This window comes from Monosiga brevicollis, genomic scaffold (assembly GCF_000002865.3).
Source record: "Monosiga brevicollis MX1 MONBRscaffold_2 genomic scaffold, whole genome shotgun sequence".
Taxonomy (NCBI): domain Eukaryota; class Choanoflagellata; order Craspedida; family Salpingoecidae; genus Monosiga; species Monosiga brevicollis.
The window spans coordinates 8,645-32,264 of NW_001865039.1; the positions used below are offsets into that span (position 1 = coordinate 8,645).

A 23,620-nucleotide genomic window follows, 5' to 3' on the forward strand; every position below is an offset into this window, starting at 1 on the left:
TGGGGGTTGGCTGTGCTGCTGACTGCACGACTGGCTGTGACGTGCTCTCGCCCTCTGCCAACGTTGTTTGCACCGAGCCTCGCGCCTCTTGCTGTAAAGGCGCCTCATCATCAGCATCAGAGACCATGGGGGAAGCTGGCACCGACATGGATGCTGTATCTGCCTCATCAATCCAAGCAGCACTCGTCTGTATCCGTGGCACGGCAGCATCCGTCATAGGCCCTGCATTTGTCGCCATCACAGCCGTGTCTTGGGCACGTGGAGTGCTTCTGCTCGACTGCGCTGCAACGGCACCTGTTCCTGGGGACGCGACTGTGTCAACGCTCGATGCTGAAGTTACATCCAAAGCGGACTCTGGCCCGATCGATTCTTCTTCCTCGAGCCGTGCTGCAGGTGGCTCAGACAACACATCTTCCTCCTCCGCCATCGCCTCGGGCTCTGCTTCCACATGCCCCACACTCAACGCTTGGGCAGCGCGCTGCTGGCGTGCAGCTCTTGCTGGCTCCAGGCGCTGTGCTGTTCCTGCGCACACGTCACAAAGCGGCTGGCCGGCAGCAAAGCATGTCGCGGCGCGGGGATCTAGCAACTTGCCGAGCGCCCAGCTGCGGCACGCATTGCCCTCGACAAAATTTTCCATGCCCGGTGCTGGCCCACGTCTCACTGGTAGCCACAGCTCGGCAGTTCCACCCTGTTTATCGCGACCAGCCCGACCAAATGCCTAGCCCAAGCACATGTACACCATCAGCAAAACCAACAATCGGATATTTTTTTTTTTTTTTTTTTTTCAAATCCATAAAGTCACACGACCGCTTGAGCAACAACGTACCTGGGCCAGCGTATAGACGTTGTAGCCGTTGCCATACCACAGCACGTGGCGAATGGTGAGCAGATCCACACCCGTGCTGAGGCAGCTGGTGGCCACAATGACGTCGCATTCACCCCGTTGCCACTGTGCCACATGGTCCTTTTGCGCCTTCTCCTCCAGGTTGGTGTAGTAGGGCAAGGCCACGTAGCCGCGTGCGTGCAGCTGGTCACACAGCAGCTTCACCTCGTTCACAGTGTCGCAAAAGACCATCATGTGCACACGCTCCCCATTCGCCTGACGCATGTTACGCTGCGTGTCCACAATGGCTTGCACATGCGACAAAAAGTTTGGCTGGTTTCCGTGAAGCACACGCAGCTGCAGATCGCGACGCATCGTCTCCAAACGGTACACCTTGCCCCCGACTTGCTGCCCCAGCTTTCGAAACAGATGCTCCTGGTCCCCGATGCAAAGTGTGCCCGTCAACGCCACGCGTTTGATGTTGGTCCATCCGCCAGAACCCACACTGGCTGCGACTTCGTCCATCACATCTCGGTAGCTGGCATCCGAGATGAGCGTGTGCGCCTCGTCCATCACCACGGTGCGGATGCGCTGAAAGCAGACCTTCCCGTGTAGGGATTCAGATCCCACGCGGACAAACATGTCGGTCGTAACGATGAGTACGTCCAGGCCATCTGCCACCTGTGTAGAGGGACCAAGCCATCGCTGGGCACTGTGACCTGCGCCTTGAAATCGCCGCAATAAATCGTTGGCCACGGGCACAAACGGCACAATCCACAGCACCGTACCGGCATGCGGGCGACAGCCCAGCTTGGGCAGGGTACAAAATGTTTTACCCATGCCTGTCGGTGTGCAACACAATCAGCCATCCATCTTCCGGCTGGTGCTGGTCAATGGCCGCAGCCAGGTCCAACTGTTCTTGGCTGTTGAAACTGTGGCCCCACGAGATGCTTGCCTGCTTGGCCAGCTGGGTCATGTAGGGTACGTCATGCTCGGCCCTCGTGTTCATGATGATACGCCCGTTTGCCTCGGGCGAGAGGTCAGTCACCGGGTTCCAGCTGATGGGATAGCGAGCTTCCAATGCTTCTTGGTTCGCGGTCAACTCGGCTATGCTGCGCTTGCGATCTAGTCCAAACAAAGCATGCCATTTTTGCGAGGCCACTTGATGCATCAGTCGCGACGACATTTTGGTTTGCACATGGTCACTGGCTGTGCGCGCATAGGCCCGCTGGGCCGTGTCCCCAGAGTGTTGAGCTTGAGTGTGGATCAGGCTGCCCAGGGCGCCGGTCGTCTCGGCCGACAGTCGGTTAATCACAAACGTCGTCATCCAGAAGGTTGCGGCGTGTCGCCACGTGGCCACCCCCAGCTTTGGCCGATGCAGGTACGTGGTCATTTGTCGACGAAATGCCGCATAGGGCTGACCATCGCCTGCAGGGGCGCAATATTGAAGAGGAGGTGGCTGTTGTTGTAGTGGTTTCGAGCATCCCGGACCTCGCGTCGCAGAGTCATCGTCTCGTTGTGGCTCATGTGGTCTTCATCCAGCTCGTCGTCGAGCAAATCTTCGTCGTCCTGCTCGGCATTGTAAATGCCATTCTCGTCGTCCAGCCTGCCCCGCTTCTGCAGCCAGCTGCTGAGCGTGTGCTCCAGAGGCTTGCACAGCAGCAAATACATGAATATCACCGTGCTGATTTCCTGGTCCGTGTATCGAAAGGTGTGCTGTTCGTTCAGGGATAGCCAGTAGGTCTTGCTCACGCGGGTCAATATGGAGAGCTGCTTTTCGGCAAAAAAACAGGGCTCATCGTTGCCGGCCCACGCCGTTTTTGTAGGACAGCCCTTGATACACAGAGGCTCGTGGCGGCAAACCTAGATCCAGGCATGCATGCGTGAGTGGCGTCCATCAGCACCAGCGGGCACCAAAAAAAAAAAAAAAGCCCGCCTGCTTCCAATCGTACCTCCGGCAATGTGCGTGTAGGTGAGTGCTAGCTCGTTGAACCTGCACACATATAAAAGCCATGGCCCTTGCGAGGCCACTTGATGCATCAGTCGCGACGACATTTTGGTTTGCACATGGTCACTGGCTGTGCGTGCATAGGCCCGCTGGGCCGTGTCCCCAGAGTGTCGGGCTTGAGTGTGGATCAGGCTGCCCAGGACGCTGCCGACAGTTGGTTGATGACCAACGTCATCATTCAAGACTTCCGTCGAGACGGAACAAGTGATTTGGTGTTGTCTTGTCGTCAATTGAACCAGCTGCGGCTGGCAAGCATTCACAGTGACCAGACCAGAACACCATCAAAATGGCTGTAGAGACGCTCAGAGAAGGTGCAATCCGTGCAAGTCAGAGGTGTCACAACAAACAAACAATGACAAGAAACAGAACACAGGCTTATTAGAAAAGTCTCTCTCCAAGACGTTGCAAAGTACACGAAGTTTGCGCGGACGACGCATGCCCCCCAAAAAAACAACGGAGGCAACTCAGTAGGTCAAGGGGTGTGTGTTAGTCAGGGGATGACATATCAGCTACGGACGTGTCTGTGGGAAGACCTATGGTAGATGACGCTGCTTGTGCGCAAAAGCAATGGGGTGTCCAAATGCGTGGGAGAACAAGCAGACAACTAGCAACTCGTCCAGGTCATCCTAATCGGCCTTATAGTATACAACCAGCTCGGGATAGATTTGGGCATTCTCAAACACAATCACCTCATGGAACCGCCCGGGCGGTGTCGCAACAACTGAGTCAAACCTGCAGAAATTTAACGGTGAACGAAACGGTCAGATTAGGAGGTGGACAAAGGCAACATGCAGCAAATGGTCGATTTTGTCCAACGCACCGCTCGTTGTTGGAAGCATCGGGCAGGAGCGGTGGCGCCAGCGCTCCAGAAGGAGGTGATGGATGGGTATGGGCATGGCCCAGGAGTGTCCGCGTGATGATGAGCATTCGTTCGCCATTGGGTCCGGCATGAGCGTACTGATGACTCTGGAATCATGTGAATACACTGCGGTTAGTACAACAGAGCTCAAATGAACAGGCAAAATTGAAAAGCAGCGCGGCCACACCTTGCCGGGATGGTCCGCCAGGTAAACACCAAGACCAAATCGGTGGCCAGCACTGGTGCCAGCAAACCGATAGTCAAGGCCCAGGCGCACAATCTTGTCGCGCAACACTGTGTCAGGGGCGATGCCGTGGAGTAACAGACGCTCTTGACAGGATGTATCGCGAAGCAGAGCTGGAGAGCCCGAGAGCGCATCCGATGTGGCCGTTTGGAGTTGACCATAGTGCTCCTGACTTTTGATACGATGCAACATCTCACGTCGCTTGGCGCTGTAGCGCTCCCACAGCACGGGGTTGTGCACGCGCTCTACCCGCTGCACTGCAATATTTGCTGGTCCCCGCCCATCGGTGTTCAGCTGCTTCAGTAGATCACCGACCTAAGCAACCAGTAGGTTCAAATCAGATGATTCGTGGAAGAGAGCAAAAAAAATTAACAAGCAACGCACCTCTGAAATGAGCTCGGGCGCATCGCGCAAGACATCAATGGCTGGCCCGGCTAGGGGAAAGGCAGGCTGCTGCACGATTTGTCCGGCACTGAAAAGACTTGGTCGTTGCTTTGGATCTGTTGCAAGCAAGGCTCGTGTTTCCTTGTACAGATTGCTCACTGCGTCGCACATCTGCACAAAAACACAACTGTGAACAACAACAACAACAACAACAACAACAACAACAACGACGACGACGACGACGACGACGACGACGACGACGACGACGACGATGACAACCAGAGCGTCATAAAATTAAAGAGAACAAAATATTTGACTAACCTCGGTCGCCAGATGAGGAAAGCTAAAGGCGTCATCTCCCGCTTGAAAATCCCATCTGCAATGATCCACGACCTCATCGGTTCGCGACTGAGCCGGCGCCACCGTTTGTGGGTACATGTAGGTGTTGTAGAGAACGCAGCCAAAGGAAAAGGCATCCTGTGCCGGACGCGCTCCCACACGACCCCGGCCGAAAAGCACCTCCGGTGCCACGTAGCCCGCCGTGCCCGACGACGCGGTGGCAGTGCAAGGCAACATGGTGGCTTCAGCGGCGGCCTTGGCAATGTCAAAATCGCCCAGCCGCACAACAGGCTGGTCCTCCGAGCCGTCCAGCATGACATTGCTCAGCTTGACATCCCGATGCACCAGGCCCTTGCTATGCATAAAGGCTAGGGCGGTGCGCAGCTGAGTCATCAGACCCGCAATCACGGTTGAGGTGGCCAGGTGGCGCGCCTTGCCGAGCCACTGCTGCAAGTCACCCTGTGCACACCATGGCTGTACCAGGTAGGCGCTTGGGTGGCCACTGTGTACATCCACAAGTGCGCCGAGGACAGGGATAATGTGTGGATGCTCAAGCTGGCGCATGGCGCGAAGCTCGCGCAGGAATGTCCGGCACTGATCTTGCTTATGTTGCCGAGCAAAAGCGTACTCCTTTACGGCCAAATCTTGTTCCCCAGAATCTTTCAGCGCGGCGCGGGCCTTGTACACCTTGTGATTTTGGCTGTAATGAAGATCAAGCTGGCCCAGGCTGGAGAGCGACAATGCCCGGTCGACTTCGGTCATGGCCTCCAAGATCAGGCTGGTTGGAAGGTCGGGGCCAAGCACTGTGCAGAGGCGCGCTCCCAGCGTGCTCTGCTCAGGGTGCAAAAAGACCTGCAGAGCTGGGAAGTGTTGGTGTAGCAGCTCTGCCAGTGCCGCCACCTGGTCCACCTGTGTTTGATCTGATAGTTGTTGCTGCAAAATGCGCAGACGTTCTCTCTTGGCAGCCAAGTCAGCTTGAAGGCCAGTGCGCAAGGCATCTGGAGCAAAAGTCAAGACTGCCGTGGTCGCCTGAATTTGTTTCTGCAGCTCGGCCGCTTCCTCATGCGCAGGTACGGCTTGGGCATCTGTGCTCTGCGTGATGCCGCTGGCATACTCTTTGCACAAAGTCAGCACGTTCAGCGTCTTGGTCTGCCAGTCGAGCATGTCATGCAACTGCTGCAACAGGGCTTGTGCCTCGTGAAGCACAAACGCCAGATACCAGTCTTGATGCTCATAGTCGTGCTCAACTCTCCAGGTGATCAGTCGCTCCAAGCCGCTCTGCTCGGGCAAGCTCAGCTTTTCGTGGGCTAGGCACAGCTGCTTCCAGGCCTCATGCAATGCCTCCACTGGAGGCGGTGCGCTCACATCCAAGCCTTGCGCACACTGTTCGAGTGTGTCGAGGCGATAGTCCGTGTCGATGGTTCCCGCTGTTGCTACAGCACGCAGGGCAGTAATTAGCGCCAGCGTCAGCTGCTGGAGGTGGCTGTTGGCGCTGGTGAATAGTTTTTGGCGCTCGAGCCCCGCGTCGCGTAGCATGGCGACTTTGTCTAGGGCTGCACTTAGGCTGGCGGGTGGCGCTTTAGGTGCCATTATCAACGCGGTGGGTAGAGCGGGGCATGCTGCCAGCACGGTCTGAAGCTCGAGAAGCACCGGCTGCAGTTCAAAACCAGCAGTGACATTGTGCAGCTCTTGCAGTACTGATTTTAGGTTGTCAGAGTTGAGGTCCAATTGACCTAAGCGGCTGTTCAACGCTTCGGGCGCTGCAAGTGCCTGATCAAGCGCGCCAAGGGCCCGGGTGGTGGTAGCCTGGAAGGCAGTCCAGTCCATGGCAGGAAAATCTGGTGGCGCTTCATCGATGGTCCTCTGGATCTCCGCAGCCGCCGTTGCAAGATCGGGGTTTTGTTTGGCGGCACCGCTGATAAAGGCATCGAGGTGGGGGAGGGGATGGGTGGTGGTGCGCTCCGGTAGGAGTGGCCTTAGCCAAGTGTCCACTGCCACCACGATAGAGGCAGTAGCCTAATGGGGGGTTGTGTGGTGTCATTGGTCGTGAGTACGTTGGATGAGGCCGTGCGGTTTGGGACAGGAAATGCATTGGGAAATCAAGCGAGGAGCAGACTCACCTCGAGGGTGGGTGCGGAGCTGGGCAGAGGCGGCAGCCAGGTGGAAGGCGGTGCAGGCGTGGGTGTAGCGGGGGGCGTGGGTGGTTGCGCGAGGCGAGCCTCGTGAGCAGCAAACACGGGCTCCAACTTGTCGCCATATCGACGTCTCAAATCGAGGGGCGTTTTGCCATCCTGAGAACATGGTCACAGTCAAGCCATCGGAGCGTGTGAGGTGGGCAGCCACGCGAGGGTTGAGTTGGGCAATGTGCATTTGCTTTCTCATAACACCGGCGAGGTAACAATGCTTTAAAGTGTGCTGAAGACGCCAGACGTGCGAGTGGTGTATACTGGAGTCGGCAGGTAGCAGGGGTCCGAAAGGATGCGAGATAGGAGGGAAAAAAAAGGGCGGGATAAAACTGAAGAAACGGCCACCAAAAGCCGCTGGAGCGCGAGAGAGGCAGAGGAGTGATAGCAACTGGTAAAGTGGTGTCCGGATGGATCAGAAAAGGGGAGGGCAAGGACGGCAAGCGGAAGTGACCAGCGGGGAACAGGGCGGGGAACAGGGAGCACCGACAAAGCGCGGACGCAAAACGGAGGAAGAACACGGATAGGGGGAAAGAAGACAAGGAGCCAGAGGCATAACGAAAGCGCACGGGTGGGCAGGATGTAGAGGAGAGAGGGGCGGGGCAAAGGCGACGAGCAGCGGGAGCAGTAGCAGCAACAAGAGGGACGGGGGGGAAGAGGAAGGTATTGTACTGACGTTGTTCTTGGCTTCAGCATCAGCACCGTACTGCAACAGCATCTCTACCACCTTGACGAGACCGTTTATGCAGGCAAAGTGCAGTGGTGTCCAGCCAGCCTGTGGGATGATACATCAGCATGACGTACAGGGACAGCATCTTCAGCACCATACATGGATACTCTAGGTGTACCATCATAGGGGGGAAAAGGGGGAAAGAGGAAGGCACTGTACTGACGTTGTCCTTGGCTTCAGTATCAGCACCATACTTCAACAGCATCTCCACCACCTTGACATGACCCTCAACGCAGGCATGGTGCAGTGGTGTATCGCCACCCTGTGGAATGATGCATCATCAGCGTGACGTACAAGTATAGCATCATCATCATCATCATGTGGTACAGGTGTACCATTACAAGGGCTTAAGCAGGAAGAGGGAGGCACTGTTCTGACCCTGTTCTTGGCTTTAGTATCAGCACCGTGCTTCAACAGCATCTCGACTACCTTGACATCACCCTTATAGCAGGCCCCGTGTAGTGGCGTTCTGCCAGCCTGTGAAATGATGCAAACATGCAGTATATGTTATACCATCGCGTCACCGAATCGAGCGTCATATTCCAAGTGTACCAATACCACGCAACATCATACCATACGTACCTCATCTTTGTATTGGGCAGCATCTCGAATACGTTGTTGGTCCCAACTGGTCATAAGCTGCAGCGCCTCTTGTGAATCAGATGACCAACACGCCTGGTCCAGCTGCACTCCACCATCACTCATGGTAGCGGTATATCTCTTTCATCATCCGCTTCAAAACCGCTTTTTGCTTCTCTATCCACCACCAATCTCATGAGTCCCCTCCAAGTACAACACATTTGACAACTCAAAATCGGACTGTAATTTGACGTGCACGCGCAGTTTCCAAAAAGGCAGCCGATCGGCGGGCCTTGCTCTTTCCTGCCTGGTGCAGAAAACGACTCACCTCGAGGTTCTTTGGGAGTTGCGAGACTGGTGTGCTTCACGTTGTCGACTGTGGGGCAAGATCACTACTTCTGTGGTGCTCTCAGCCAACCGTCGCCGCAAGGCCCCGACCACAATGTTCCCGTAGCAAGCACGCACGATCAAACACGAACAACCACCACATAGGCAAGTCAAGTCAAAAAAAGCCCGCTGATGTCGATGTCGAGACGGATGTTGAAGAGGAAAACAAGAAAACAAGAGGTCAAAGCAGAAGAAGGAGGATGAAAAATGCAACATGTGGGATGTTCAACTTTTTGTTTCTGTTGTAGTGATGTCTAAAAATAGTCGAAACGATCACATGAACAAACTCCGAAGCAAGCAGCAAAATTGTGCGTGGCGCTGGCACCTGTAATTTTTTTACGTTTGGCCGACTGCCAGATGTATGCAAACACTCAAAGCTGAAGGTTGCATCATGGCCATGACGCCGAGCGAATGTATGGCTGCCTCTACAAGGTCAATACCACAGGTGAAGAGAAGGGCACACACTTGTCGAAAAGGGCCAGCGGGCCTTGGTGTTCCTGTACGAACCCTCGGGCCGGCCACGTTGATTAGGCTTGCCACAGACATTTAATAATGCCATGCAAGTCGTGAAACGCGCGATCCTCAAAAACGTTTGGCTCCGCTTCCCAGCCAACACTGAAGAGTACTGCCATCAGAGTCTTGCAAAGCCTTTTCTGTTCTGCCAGGAGCACGGCTTGAACTAGCATGCATATCGTTTAGCGCACTTGTAAGCAAGGCAAGAAAGCCATGCCTGAACGTGGTCAAACGAGTGCGCATCCCACCTTCTGGCTTCCAGCTTCGGTACCGACCAGACCGGCAGCTGGCACGAAGCAACGTGACAACCAGCTAATGTGCAGCAATCTTCAATATTGAAAAGAAGCGGCGAGACTGCCCAATGCGACGGCACTGGAGCGTCGCGCCATTTCTTACGTTAAGGTTAACTCGAAAAAGTCTGAGATGAAGATGAAGAGGGCTTTGCTTTGTCTGAGAGGCCAGCAGCCGACATCAATGGGCAGATTGAGCAGTTCAATCGCGACCACATGGGTGCACCAACCGTGCTCAGCGCGTCGGCATTTGCACCATGCTCTAGAAGCACGCGTACAACATCCTGGTGACCCTGCCTAGAAGCCGCATGAAGAGCCGTTAAATCATCCTGAAAAACCCATGCAAGGTAAGATGGTGAGCCGTGGCAAGGAGCGGAGGTCAACTTGTTTAAGGTCGAGTGGAGGAATGAGGAGGAAGCATGGCCAGCGCGAGGAGAAACAGGATGGTCACCTTATTTTTGGCTTCAGTATCCGCGCCGTGCTCCAACAGAATCTTCACAATGTCCACATGTCCATATTCACAGGCAAGGTAGAACGAGGTCCAGCCATCCTGTGAGGCAACTTGTTTTTCAATGAGAATAGGAAAGAATCTGGAATCATGTTCGAGAAAGGACTACAGGAACAGGCATGTGAGAGGGAATCACTGACGTCGTTGCATGCGTTGGCATCAGCGCCATGTTTTACCAGTATTTCTGCTGGCCCCAGATAACCGTTACAGCAGACAACGTGGAGTGGCGTCCGGCCATGCTGTGGGTTGATTGACACATGGACAGGCGTTCGTTCGCATGCGGAGCGATGCCATCATTCAAACGTGTCGAGCACCATCCATTCGTACCTCTTTGAAGGAAGCAGCAGATCGGATGCGCTGATCATCCCAGCTCTTCAACAGCTACAGCGCGCTCTGCGCACTCCTCGATTGACATGCACTGTGAAGCTCCTTCCCATCCGATCTCATGGCGATGGACGCTGTGTCAAGCCCTCGTCGACCCCAAAAGCACCACCACTGCTTGCTTGTTCAGTCGCACAAGAATCGAATTTCAAATTGAAAAAAAGCTGACAAATGCCCCCACAAAAATAGTAAAATACATCAGATCCTGGGTACCGTGTCAAAAGAGTCCATGTCTTTGAGAGCTCTCAATTTCCGAAGTTGGTGGTGCAGTGCATACTCGTTTTGCACAAGTGTGCCCTGGTTCACGAAGGACAGATAAAGGGCCACTTGTCGGCGAGGAGCAGCAAGTCGCGCTGCTGGAAGTACCTCGGCTCAACTCTCCATCCAACGCCATAGAGCACTGCTGCAGCGCGCTGCCACAATTTCCTTTGCTCGATGCGAAGCAAGATCCTGACTATGGTGACCAAACAAGACGGTTACACGGACAAACCGCCACCCCAGCGAGGAAAAACAAATAGCAACCGGCTTCCTGCATGGCCAACGTACCATGCTTGCGAGAGGCCTGAAAGGAGAAAGGGGAACGACTGACACGCAGAAGCTCGGCAATGATCTGCGAGAGCAGGCAAGAGGCAAGTTGATTGAGACGCCCAGTCCTTCATACCAGGCCGGGTGCCAGACCCTACCTGCGACTGGACCGAGTAGGCTGATGTCATGAGCTGCACTGAGCAGCGACCGGCCTAAGATTCACATCGCATTGGTGCATGTAAGAACAAGATCATGCTTTGTGAAGACAACCTGTGCCGCCTGAATCAAGGGTCCCACGTTATCACGGGCATCCACATCGGCGCCATGGAGAAGTAGCAGTTTTACGAGCTCCACACTTTGCCGACGGGAACCACACACTACTAGGAGCGGGGTCATTCCGCGCTATATATACATTGGTTAAAAGGAGGGATGAGCGGGTGACGGCCTGGTTTGCTTTAAACGCTTCTGCATCACGAAAGATAAAAAAAGGAATTCCCGCTCATCCTGACTACACCCCCCTCCCCACACGAAAAAGAAAAAAAAATAATAATAATAATCAACTCTTTTCCAAGCTCACATTGGTGCGGGCATTTGGGTTCGCGCCGTGCTGCAAAATAATTTGAGCTGCTTCAGAGCGTCCGTCAGGGCATGTCCAATGCAGCGGGGTTCGACCGTCCTGAGAACATCAGCCGGAGTGAGAGGAGTACGCACCCCCAGAAAAGCTGTGGACAGCCAAAGAGGCATAAGCCGCACCTTGTCTTTGGCCCCAACTTCGGCGCCACTAGCGAGTAAAAGCTCCACCACATCTACGCGCCCACACTGGCAAGCCAGATGCAGCGGCGTGCTTCCACGCTATGCCCAGCGGTCATTGGTTGGAAATCATGGCACAAGCTGAGAAACATGCCACGGCAGACTACTAGCCCAAGGAGCCAACAAAAGCAGCATAGCTCATCAGGCCAATACGAGCCGCTCTTTCATGGGGCCGAGCACCTACATGAGTCTTGGCTCTGAAATCCACGCCATGCCTCAATAAGACCTTGATCGCTTCCAAACGACCATGTTGGCAAGCCAGATGGAGCGGCGTATAACCTAGCTGCACACAACCAAAAGCACTTTGCACACGTCAGACATGCAAAGCCTGTGTGTTGACCGACCATGCGGCGAACGCCAGCATGGAACACACGTCACTTGTCGCCCCAGCGTCGGCGCCAAGATCCAGCAATGCTTGTATTGGACCTTGAAGATCGTGTTGGCAGGCTTTATGCAGTGGCCCTTCTGTAGCCTATGCAGGTGGTACGATTGTGATGTTTCGACGCGGTTGCCGCCTGCCATGCTTCCGTGCTCCCTGCAACATACCTCATTGCGGTAAGCCGTGGCTGCCTGCGCACGAGGCAAGTCCCAGCTCCTCAGCAAGCGCATTGCATCCTCTGGCTGTAAGGAGCAGCACGCCCGAAACAGGGCTGGCCCGTCACCATCGCCAACTGATCCCGCTACAAAGCAAAACAACCAGACACCCAGACACCCAGACACCCAAACACCAATATCAATCGTTGCGGTTTCTCGGGAGCTTTTGGCAAGGGTGTGCTCCATCTTACACGTACCCATGAACCTGCCCAACAAAAAATTCAATGCTCTCTCCTCACACAAAACATCACACAAAATTATTGTCACCATTTTGGATGCTTACGTTGTGAAAACAAAAAAAAAAAAAACTCATGGACGATGGGCGGGCTGAAATCAATTCATCTGTACACTAACATGTAAACTAAACCTACGAGCACGCAGGCGTCAAATGATGTCGAGAAGATGGTGCCAAGGCATGCGCGACATCCTTTGATTTTTATGATTTTCGACAGCATGCATCTGCGACATGGGAACGTCTTGGTGCGCTCGCACTGACTGCAAGGCTCATGATTGGTGCTCATGACGCTCGGCTCGCGGTGGCTTACATATAGTTAAGTCGGCGTTGCAGGTCGTTCACGTATGACCAAGGGCGAATTCGAACGGCCTGCTTGCGTGCCCAAAGATCGTTCATGTCGCTGAGTTGGAAGCTTTGGGGCGCTGCGTGCCACCCAACACTGAAGAGAACTGCCAGACTTTGGTACCAGACTTTGGCCTGCTGTGCCAAGAGGAGGTTTGGATCGGCCTCTGCGTGCGAAGCAGGCAGGGATAAGGGCGGACAATCGCGCATGACGGCGGCCAATACTTTCTTCGTACCGCTGTCAATGTCAACCTTATAGGCATGCGGGCGAGTGCTGTTTTGTAAAATGGCCGCAACAATCTGCAGCACAGAGCAGATGAGCTCGATGAGCAAGATGGACACAACTCGGACCGCACTCTGATGATGATCGGACCTTGGCCTCAAAGGTGAAGTTCCGATTGAAATAAACGTCGAGTGGGCGATTGGCCTCCTGCCACCCGAGCCGAGGTGTGAGCTCAGGAGAGAGCCGCAAGCATGCGGGGTTCAAGTTGGACCGGGCTCACAGACATTGTCTTGGACATCCACGTCGGGATGGTGTTGCAGCAAGTACAAGATCAACTCGGGACGACCCGTCTCACAAGCGGCATGCAGTGGTGTTTCCCCATCCTAATTGACAAGCGGTCAAGTGAATGGGTAGTCCATGATTTCTACTTTTTCTGATCATGCGTGGTCAAGGCAAACAGGGCAAATGCAATCCGGCAAAGCCCACATTGTTGGGAAGGTTGACATCACCCCCGTAGTCCAGCAAGATGGGGACGATGCCATTGTCCCAGTTATAGCAGGCGACAAACAGGGGAGTCTGCCCGAGCTGCACCGGAAAAAAAAAGCATGAGTTGGCCTAATCAGCGGAATTGTCAGGACTGTGTGGGTCTGTGGGTGCAACGCTTCGTACCTCATCTTGGACGTTGACGTTGGCCCCGGCCGCACAAAGCCGCTGTACAATCTCTGTCAAGCCCAGCTCGGTAGCGATGCTCAGTGCTGGTTTTCGCAGCTAGTCATGCCTCGAAGCACGCACGCAACTGGTCAGAACCAAGCCGGCTGGCGGAAGGAACAGTGGTCATGCAGATCAGGGCGCGCGAGCCGCCGTACCCAGACATCGAGCGTTGCATCGAGCTACATCACAATCATCGTTGGCATTCATCGTTTTTCAGTATATGGGAGTGAGGGGGAGAGTGAAGGCGGACGTGCGAGCGCGGGACGCCGGTTGTCCAGGGCCGGGACACAGACCTCTGGTTTGCGGGGGGCAAGGGCCGCCACCGTGCGATCGGGTGTCCAAGAAGACAACAGCTCAACCACCTGATCCAGGTCCTCGTCCATGCAAGCACGGCAAATCTTCAGACGATCCTGCTCGGACAAGTCGAGACGCTCTTCTGGGGTCGCTGTGCTCTGGCTGCCATCGTGTTGACTCATGTTTCGTTTTTAAAAAAAATGTCAGGGAAAAAAAATGCGCGCCATCTATTTTTAGCCCATGACGACTCGAAATTGTTTGCTGAGGTAAACAAATGTGGAACATGGCACACACTTGTAACACATGAAAACATTGTGTAAGGTTCAATTCGCAGGCCAGCAGATTATCATTGTCCATATTTTGCTTGCAAGCAAATGTATCCATGTGTCACGCACGCGCTTGCCCCTGTACCCTACACATCTTTGCGTTGTGCCGTAGTGTGATTCTCAAAGTCGCGTGACATTATGCTTTCTTTACTTCGTCGTTTTGCATCAGCTCCACGGCTTGAATCGGTCAGAGGTCGTCTTTGGCTTGCATGCCAAATGCTTTGCGGACACATGAATTGAAGGAACAGGGCAAGCCGCATAGTCAACGACCAACACCGGACAAAAATTTTATAAAACAATAACGCTACTCACACCAACGCAACGAGCACAAGAACGGCACATGAACAGACAAACGATGGAGTTACTTGTGGCCGACAAGTAATGAACAAAGAAAGAGAAATCAAGTTACTTGTGGCCGACAAGTAACAACGGCACATGAACAAAGAAAGAGAAATCAAGTTACTTGTGGCCGACAAGTGACAACGGCACATGAACAAAGAAAGAAAAATTAAGTTACTTGTGACCGACAAGTAACCGTTTGGCTTTCGTAAAGTCTTGCAACCGATCGCGCTCCACAGTCAAGATGGCGCAGGAGTTGAAGGGGTCGCGCGGGCATTGGTCTTGAAAGGAAGCTAGGTCCAGACGCTGGCTCAAGATGTGATTCAAAACAACGGTGTGGCTCGTGTGCAGCAGGGCCTCTGCATCTGCCAGCATGTCTGTCGGCTTGGCGACCAAGGTGGCCGACTTTGCAAAGCGAAGTGCAAAGAAGCGCCACAATGGATTGTCTTCATGCCGGTCGCAGAGGTGTGGCCGGTACAGAAACAATTTGGTCAGCAATTCGCGCAGAGCAGACAGAGCAGTCTGGTCGTTGGCCCTGGGGTCGCTGCTGTCAGGCAAAGAGGCAAAGAAGTGGTCCGCAGCTCGTTGCAAATCAGGGCTGAGACTCAGGCGCAAGCGTTTGACCGACGTGCGAATACCATCTGAGCTGGGTGACTGCAGCTTGACTGGATCTTGCCCCACGAGAGCACCAATGAATTGCACAAATGATGTCACCACCTTCACGCTGTGCTCAAATTCGACCCCAGAGACGCGGCGCAGGGGCTGTCGGCCGGATAGCGAGGCAGGGCTTGCGGGGTAATCCAGCGATGCGACACAGTACTCTGCAAAAATGAGGTTTTCATCCAACAAGGCGTCGAATTGCGTCAGGAGGCGGCTCACAAGTGGTAACAGCGACGGAGAGCTTGCGCATCGAGCAAGCTCAACTGCCTCTGCAGCAGACGTGATGCCCAAAACAGCCTCAATGGGCTTATCCATGTAGCCGTGCCGGGACCATTGCTCGTCAAAGGGCAGACTTTTACCCGAATCTGCGCCATCAAGAATCTCATCAAGTGGAGTCGGGGCTAGTGTGTTTGAACTGACTTGGGGTCCGGCTTGTTGACGATAAGCAAGGGCCGCTGTGGGCGATATTTGAATGAGGGAAGCGGTATGGGGGCCAGGTTGTGCTGCCGAGTGTGCGGCAGAGAGGGATGATGAGGCCTTTTGCGGCGGCAAAAGGCTTGGCTGGGATTGGGAGGTCAACTGCTTTGCACCATCGTACTGCTGCGGCAATGCCTGTGGGTGTGAACTGGTCATGTACATCGAGGGCATGGGCCAACCGGCCACGTGCATGGCCTGGCTTGGCAAACTGGATGGCTGTATTGAGACGTGCCCTGCCGGAACAGAGGTGGAAGTTGGCGGAGCGGGTGGTGCCGCAGGCGCCTCACGACGTTGTCCCATGGAAGCGAGCGCCAAGGCAGCATCCGAATCGGAAATCTTGGCGACTTTGGGCTTGGATTCACCTGGCCCATCAGATTCATGAGCCATGTCAGCATCTTCCGGGTCATCATCAGGATCTTCGGTCCCAGACTGCTGACCAGAATGGCTGGTTTGGGAGGAAGGACGACCCCGTTGATGGGCGCCACGCCGCTTGCGTCTAGGGCCAGGGGGTGTAGCCTGTCGGAGGGCGCTGGTAATACCGGCAGCAGCGGCAGCTTCGATGGCCGAAAAACAGATGGCCTGTGGGGTGGTCGGGTGAAAGAAACGAGTGATGATGTTGCCGTTCTCGTCGGGCGTTTGAATCACGCTGACAGTGTCGATAATTGGGGAGAAGCGTCTTTTTGACGAGCTGGGATGCCGCATGACGTGGCGACGTAGGTTGGAGACGTTGGTTGTTCGAAGCGTGCACGGTGGATGAGGGCAGTGGAACTTATTATCGGCGTGACGCATGAGTGTAAAGGTGCGGCTATCCTCCATGACAATGTGAGCGGTCCGCTGGTGTACCTACGCTCACAAAGTAGAATGCAATTCCCGCGCCAAGGTTCGTGCATGAGCTCATCATGGTGCCGAACTGCGAGAACGAAGAGAAAAAAGAAAAAGAAAACGAAAAGATGGAAGACAAGACGACGAGGCGATAAAGAGAAGGAAGACGACGCAACACGAAGAGCGAGAGCACACCACGACACAAGTCAAGCCAGTTGAAACTCTGGCCCTGTTCTTTCCCCCATCTCCTCCGCTTGTCGGCCGGCCTGCCTGCCCTTTCTTCTTGTTTTCTTCTTTTTTTTTTTTTTTCTTCATGGGACGAATGCGAATGGCCTCCATCCTCAAAAAGGCAGTCACAAACACGACAACAACAACAACAATCACAACAACAACAAAGACACACGGCCAGACATCCCACAACACACTCGACGAGTCACATCTTGACCATGTGGGCAACGGCAGGGCCTACCTGACGTTGGTGATATTCACGGTCATTGGCAGTCGGAAACTCTTTTTGGCAGGTGAAGCAGATAAAGCGTTCCGCGACGCTAGTCTCCGGTTTAATGTCGACGCCGGTGTCGCTTGCCATGACGCCGGTGTCACAGACCAACAGCCTCAACACCCACCACCCCACAGCGCAAAGGGCAGCTGCATACAAGCCTCACCACCAAGCCAGTCGGAGTCAGTCTCGGGTCTCGCGAGACGCGAGGTGATAAAGAGAAGCACGTCGTTAAACGAAAATAGACACCGTACTCGCTTCTCCTCCATACACGTTAAGAGCCATACTCATCTTCAGTCTTTCTTTGCATCAAGCCTTCTGTGCATGAGGTTAGGGGGCAACAGTTGTTTCATGTGACTTTTTTTATGATTTTGAGTCAGGTATTTTGTTTGAATTTTTCCTTCATCATGGGAAATGTAAATCTCTCACACAACCTTTCTTCAGAAACAGAAAAGCCAAAAAAAAAAACAAAGAGCTATCAAAGGGCGCAGCATGAGAGGGACTCAAAGGATAGATGTGTGCCGTGTGGGCGCGCCTGTGCCCACACACTCAAACTCAAAGACTTTACGCCTGGCGCTTTCCAAACACCCGGCGCAACCCTATGTAGGCCCCAATCCACATGATAGAAAAGAGCCCCACCATGATCGCCAACGCCTCGCCCCGCGTCACCAAATCCATACCGTACTCGCCTACGACCTGAGCAACACAAGACCCAACATGAACAAAAAAAGGTGGGGCCCGCACACAAACACGATTGCCAGACGAGTTTCAGGTGTTGGGCCAACACATGAACGGTCCTCCAACCCCATGCCAAGCTGAAAGCACACACACGAAAAAAAAAAAAAGTCACAAAAACCTGACCTCTTTGCCAGTCCGAATGGAGCACTTGGTTGAGTTATCCGTGTATTCTTGGTAGGTACAACTGGAATAAAACGTCTGGTCCTCAATCTCCGAGCGAAACATGGCCAGAATGCCATAACGAAGATAGATCAGATATTCGATCCAGGATAAGCCTGGTGGTACGTTGACGGCCGTCAGACCAGAGAACAGCATGATCGGGAAGATGATCAAGGGTGCCACCACAGCCAGGATGTCGTCACTCATGATCAAGCTGCCCATGAGTAGACCATAGCTACACACACACACACACACACACACACACACACACACACACACACACACACACACACACACACACACACACACACAATTTAAGTGAAGTTCCAAAGGATGAGAGTGACGCGCATGCGTGCGCGCCGCCGTCAGCCGCATGTTGCCACCCTAGACGCCATGTCGTACCCATAAGCATTCAAATTGATCAAGAAGAGGCTCGCCCAGTGAATAAAAAAGTTAGATGCTGACATCTATATCAATCAGACCGAGAAGAGGTGAATGACACGGTGTGCGGGTCAACCCAAAACTGTACACAACTCAAGCCGTTATTCCGAAAAGCCTGATACCTGACACCTATTAAATGTGTGGCGGAAAGCACACCCACCTGGAAACCGACGAGAGGATAGGCAATGACGATAAAGATCAAAGGCAGAAGGATGAAGGAAGGAATCTCAGTCAAGATGCGTGACGTGACATAGGGGGCTGCCGTGATCATGCCCTGCTCGGCTTGGCGAAGCACGACTTGCTTCTCCACCTGAAAGAACCGAATTGTCTCAATGGACACCCGGACACCCACGAGCATGGCCGTGTTGAGAAGAAAGAAGGACCGGTCCTGCAACCCCGTTGAGGTATGGGGAAGTTGAAAGTCTGCCAAACGGCACCGGCAGAGATACCAACAAAAAATGAGTGCCAACAAAGGGTTGACGGTCTCCTCTCGGCGACACGGGGTGGGATTCACGCACAGATGACGCCCAAGAGGACAGCAAGGATGATGGTCACCATGACTTTGACTCGCGTCTTGAGCTTGTTGCGCGTTAGCAGCCGCCAGTTGCGCCACATGAGCCAGGAATACTGAGAAAGCAGCTATTCTCGGCAGAAGCAAGAACAAAAAGTAAGACCACGGCGGCGCGCGCACGCTGCCGCAACCCATCAAGGCGAGATCCCCAGTCGACCAAAAGTCATACCGATGGGCTTCGTTCCTTCGCCAGCTCGCGGTCCTCTATAAATGACAAAGCGCACAGGGTGGCGGAGGGGACGATAATAAGACGAGTGGCAAGGGCAGGCGCTCCAAGATCGTGCATTCCACACCAACCTTTGCTGCGACGGCGAGGCTTGGGTTGAGCTGTTTTGGCCTCGACCTGGACACACGACAACATTACATCGGCGTCGACAGTGAATAAATACCTTGTCTGTGCCGGACCCACTGTTTAGGCATGTTCAAGCGCTGCCGTACCTCAATTTCCTGCAGTAGACTCTTGTAGCTCGGCAGGGAATCAGCTGCGGCAATCAGGCGCTCGAGGTCTTCCACGCGAGTCTGATCAGACAGGTGCGTAATTTTGGCAAGATGCTCTGCTGGATTGGAATAGGTGGGACAAGGATCCTTTGGCAATAGGCGATCAAAGTGGGCCACTGACTGGCGTGGGCTGCCAAAGTAAATGATCCTGGAGCACAATCATCGGCGATGAGCCATGCCACAATCAGAGGGCCGAGCGAACCAGGCGGTTCTTCTCAACGCACTTTCCCATCGATAGGAGGCAGAGCTTGTCGTAAAGGAAGAAGATATCCGATGAAGGTTGGTGGATGGTGGCCACAATTGTGTGGCCTGCGTTGCGCAAACGGCAGAGCAGTTCTGTAATGCGAAGCGCCGTCGGACTATCCAAACCACTACAAATCACACTCGCGGCGCGCGTGCGGCCAACGTGAGTGGAACTCGAACAAAGCTAGCCCGGTGGGCCGCAGCGAATGGTCCAAGCATGACAAACCTGGTGTACTCATCAAGGAAGATGATGGAAGGCTTGTGCAGCATGACCTCGGCAATGGACAAACGCTTGCGCTCGCCGCCTGCGAACAAATGATCAGGGCGTGAAGAACAAGCAAGCAATTCCAATGTACAGACCGCAGCCGTCAGCCGAAGCAAGGCTGGCCAACAGGTAGCGCATGCTGCTGGTGACAGCTGTCAGAAAGGCAAAGGACCCACCGGAAATGCCACGACTTTCACCGGCAACGCCCGATGGAACGCCAACTTGAGTGTCACGGGTCTTGCTGAGGCCAAGGAGCTGCAGGACGTGCTCCACGCGCTTCGCGCGTTCCTCGTCGGGCGTATCGCGCATGGACAAGCCTGCCGTAAACTAAAAGACATGATGATGAGACAAGTTACAAAGGGGAAAAATAAATAAATTTCTCGCCAAATGAGCCAAGGGGAAGATTAAAAGCAGTCAAGCGACAATCTCAAGCAAGGCAGTCAGCAATGGCCCATTGCACGGGAGGCTTACCATCAAGGTCTCAAAGACGGTCAACTCAGGGAAGTGATGGTCGTCCTGATGGACATAGCCGAGCTGGGAGCGAAGCGCGTTTCGTGAAATTTCCTTGCCGGCGAGCAGAATACTGCCCGATGGGTCGCCCTGGGAGCGTTGCGCCAAGACGTTAAGCATGGTCGTCTAATACGGAAAACAAGCACCATGGATATAAGAAAAGCGGGCAAGCTCCCGTGGCACAGCTTGAAACGGGCAGGCGACAAGAGGTACAACTCACCTTCCCAGCACCAGATTGGCCCATGATGGCAACCTGTGGGCGAGCCGGCACAGACACACGTCCATGAGATGGCGCACCAACATCGGCCACGAAAAAAAAAAAAAAAAAAAAAAAAAAAAAAAAAAAAAAAAAAAAAAAAGAAAAAAAAAAAAAAAAAGAAAGCAAAGGGGAGGGGGGGAGGGGAACGGAGATTTGAAGGGGACGGGGTGCCACGGGACCCCTACCAGTTCACCGCGCCCGTTGCCACCAAAGCGACCGGAGATGCCATGGAGGATTTCGCGCTGCTCGCTGCATCCCAACGCAAAGGACCACGGAACGAGGGTCAGGCGGGAAAAGCAAACACAACAGGCAGGGATGCACAGAAAAGCGCGGATAAGGGGCGCCAGCATACGTCTTGGAAATGTTGATCGAGTAGCGGAGGTTGTGAAACGTGAGAGATGTCGAGGCGATGAATGATTGCTGGCTCTCGTTCAGCGTTGGGACATCAGCGTCATCGAGTCCTGGCTTGACCGGATCCTTTTCCAGGTCAAGCGATGGCTGCGACAGCGCCGAGTCGACGTCAATCCTGTCAACCAACCGTGTCCATTCGTATTCGCCCGCACCACGCACGTGTGAGTTGTTAGGTCGGGTGAGCGCAAACAAGCCATGAGCTGGGAGCTGCCTCGACCTACGTGATGCTCATGGTGCCAGTGCACAGGGCTGGCGGGGTCTGATCAGGGATTAGTCGCTCAAGGAAAAAAAAAAATCAAATCAAGCAAACGGGCTCCTGCCTCCAAGGCAACGACGGACTTGGACGCCGCAGTGCGCGCGCTTCGAGCTGGCGTTGGAAAAATGCCTCGATCCCGAGCCATCGCGCGCTTGATCGTCGAGAGACGTACGCAATGGAGGAGAAATATTCAGAGAGATGAGCGTGGATGGTGCCCGACGTGCAGAGAAATGAAAGAGTACTTCCTGTAATTCAGAGACGCGCTTGTTGAGGGATTTTCTTCCTTTTGATAAACAGTGCAAAAAGCAGAGGTTTATCAGTCATAAACAGAATCCAAAGAGAATAACTCCAAGATTAGTTGCTTCCAGAGACTAAAGCTCAAGCATCACCATACTCAGAGGGACACAGCTTCGTCAAGCGGCGCACCTGCCATTCAGCTGCCACAATGTTGTGTCAATATCAGAAAACATTGTCAGATAAAATTGATCGGCAGCTGGTAGCCTGCCACCGGTTACACTTTGTTACACTTTCATGTCATGGAGAAGATGTCCTACTGGCCACGCAAGCGCTTGTTCAGGCAAAATCCGGCGCAACGCAACGTGCCGATGGTCCGCTGGGCTATAGTCCGATGGACCGTCCGACACGTAGGAATGAAGTTGATGGATGGCACAGCAAATGTCGACTCTCTCTTGCCACTCTCGAACCTCTCACCTTCCTCTCTCTTGCCGCCTCTCTCGCAAATTTTCTCCGTTGAGTTCGACACGTGGCAGTGGGCGTTCATAAGCATCTTCATGTGTGGGAAGGACTTTATTCGCTACCTCCCCTCGATGGCCCACCTACTCCTCCCCAAACCGACATCAGACAGCTGTCTGATGTCGGTCTCTGGTCTCCGCTTTGACGGGTTTGACGGGTTTAGTCGCTCCGCTGTGTACTTGGCACAGGATGTGGAAACAAGGCACACTGCGTGACCTGGAGAGTCGATTGGACCTTGAGTGGTAAACTTGGCACACACACAGACACACAGACACACACACACCACGACACGGATACGTCTCTAGTGCGTCATGCCACCGGATACGGCCATCACCGTGCCCGTCACGTACGAGCTCATCTGCTCCGAGGCCAGGTAGACATACGCCGGGCTGATTTCTTCCGGTTGGGCTGGTCGACCCATGGGACTCTTGGCGCCAAACTGCTCAATCTTCTCGGCCGGCGCATCGGCCGGATTAAACGGCGTCCACACGGGCCCAATGGCCACGGCATTGACCCGAATGCTGCGCGGCAGCAGGTTTTGGGCCGTCGCAATCGTAAAGGCGTGCATGGCTCCCTTGGTGAGCGCATAGTCCATCTTGTTGGCGCTTCCATCAATCCCGCACACCGATCCCGAATTGATGATGCAGCCACGGGGTGCGAGGTGTGGCGCAGCTGCCTTGGTCATGTTATACATGCCATAGATGTTGGTCTTGATTGTTCGATCAAAGTGTTCCTGGCTCAGGTCGGCCAAGTCGTTGGCATGCTCCTGAAAAGCCGCGTTGTTGACCAAAATGTCCAGTCGGCCATATTCCTCCAGCACCCGCTTGACTGCGTCCTCGCCATAGCCGCGGTCAGCTACATCCCCAGGCAAGAGGATGGCTCGGCGGCCTTCTTTTTCCACCACGTCCTTGGTTTCTTGAGCATCCTCGTGCTCGTTCAAGTAGCCAATCGCCACGTCTGCGCCTTCACGTGCAAACAGCACCGCCACAGCGCGCCCAATGCCAGAGTCTGCCCCAGTAATCAGTGCCACCTTGTCCTGAAGCTTCCCTGATCCCTTGTAAAAAGGGGCTTCGAACATAGGTCGTGGCTCTAGCTTGGACTCAATGCCCGGCTTTTCCTGGTGCTGCTCTGGCAGCGGGTTGGTGGGATAATCGCGTGCCCCTGTTTGGGGCGGCTGGCTCTCACCCGACTTGTCGCTTGCTTGGTCACGACGATCAATGCGCTTTTGCAACTCCACCTCCTCTCGAGCCGCCTGATGGCCTTGCTGAACGTGGGTGTCCATCTTGTCTGAATGATCAACGCCTTGCCGCGAATCAAGAGCAACACACCACGACGAGCAGCCAAGAGAAAAAATGCCTTGTGCTCGGATTGGCCGTCCTGCTCCATTCCCCTTCCCCCCGCCTCTTTCCTATCGCCTCCGACATGACCAAT

At 54.2% G+C, this 23,620-nt stretch overlaps 5 protein-coding genes across 5 annotated transcripts; all 5 read right to left on the minus strand.

Moving 5' to 3' along the window:
* Nucleotides 1-7,751: 7,751 nt before the first annotated feature.
* Nucleotides 7,752-11,843, minus strand: MONBRDRAFT_3317 (uncharacterized protein; the record flags this gene model as incomplete). The annotated part of the gene is made up of 3 exons (XM_001742434.1): nt 7,752-7,832; nt 7,940-8,047; nt 11,748-11,843. Coding segments are annotated over 3 exons (285 nt in total), but the record flags the coding sequence as incomplete, so codon positions are not given.
* An 855-nt stretch (nt 11,844-12,698) lies between these two features.
* MONBRDRAFT_4686 (uncharacterized protein) lies at nt 12,699-14,144 on the minus strand (the record flags this gene model as incomplete). The annotated part of the gene is made up of 3 exons (XM_001742435.1): nt 12,699-13,034; nt 13,444-13,542; nt 13,962-14,144. 3 exons carry the CDS (start codon nt 14,142-14,144, stop codon nt 12,699-12,701), a joined length of 618 nt encoding a protein of 205 aa, XP_001742487.1.
* Nucleotides 14,145-14,801: 657 nt separating this feature from the next.
* MONBRDRAFT_21795 (zinc finger, C2H2-type domain-containing protein) lies at nt 14,802-17,175 on the minus strand (the record flags this gene model as incomplete). Its single annotated transcript, XM_001742436.1, has 3 exons — nt 14,802-16,574; nt 16,612-16,674; nt 17,056-17,175. The coding sequence occupies 3 exons, from the start codon at nt 17,173-17,175 to the stop codon at nt 14,802-14,804; spliced, it is 1,956 nt and encodes a 651-aa protein (XP_001742488.1).
* A 286-nt stretch (nt 17,176-17,461) lies between these two features.
* On the minus strand, nt 17,462-21,450 carry MONBRDRAFT_16968 (ABC transporter family protein). Its single transcript, XM_001742437.1, has 16 exons — nt 21,402-21,450; nt 21,122-21,295; nt 20,955-21,018; nt 20,731-20,763; nt 20,472-20,636; nt 20,177-20,327; nt 19,962-20,040; nt 19,717-19,863; nt 19,433-19,640; nt 19,292-19,337; nt 19,164-19,198; nt 18,942-19,062; nt 18,584-18,846; nt 18,385-18,449; nt 17,947-18,217; nt 17,462-17,781 (listed from the first exon to the last, which is right to left on the minus strand). Exons 1-16 carry the CDS (start codon nt 21,410-21,412, stop codon nt 17,650-17,652), a joined length of 1,965 nt encoding a protein of 654 aa, XP_001742489.1. The 5' UTR covers nt 21,413-21,450; the 3' UTR covers nt 17,462-17,649.
* Nucleotides 21,451-22,490: 1,040 nt separating this feature from the next.
* Nucleotides 22,491-23,471, minus strand: MONBRDRAFT_21797 (short-chain dehydrogenase/reductase family protein; the record flags this gene model as incomplete). Its single annotated transcript, XM_001742438.1, has 1 exon — nt 22,491-23,471. One exon carries the CDS (start codon nt 23,469-23,471, stop codon nt 22,491-22,493), a length of 981 nt encoding a protein of 326 aa, XP_001742490.1.
* Nucleotides 23,472-23,620: the final 149 nt, after the last annotated feature.

Bases quoted from the DNA above. Each gene is read 5' to 3' on its own strand.
- MONBRDRAFT_16968 (XM_001742437.1), bottom strand. The intron at 19,641-19,716 runs GTGCGTTGAGAA...ATTGTGCTCCAG, and splicing joins TGCCTCCTATCGATGGGAAA to GATCATTTACTTTGGCAGCC. The intron at 18,450-18,583 runs GTGGGTGTGCTT...TGATTGATATAG, and splicing joins ATCCTCTCGTCGGTTTCCAG to ATGTCAGCATCTAACTTTTT.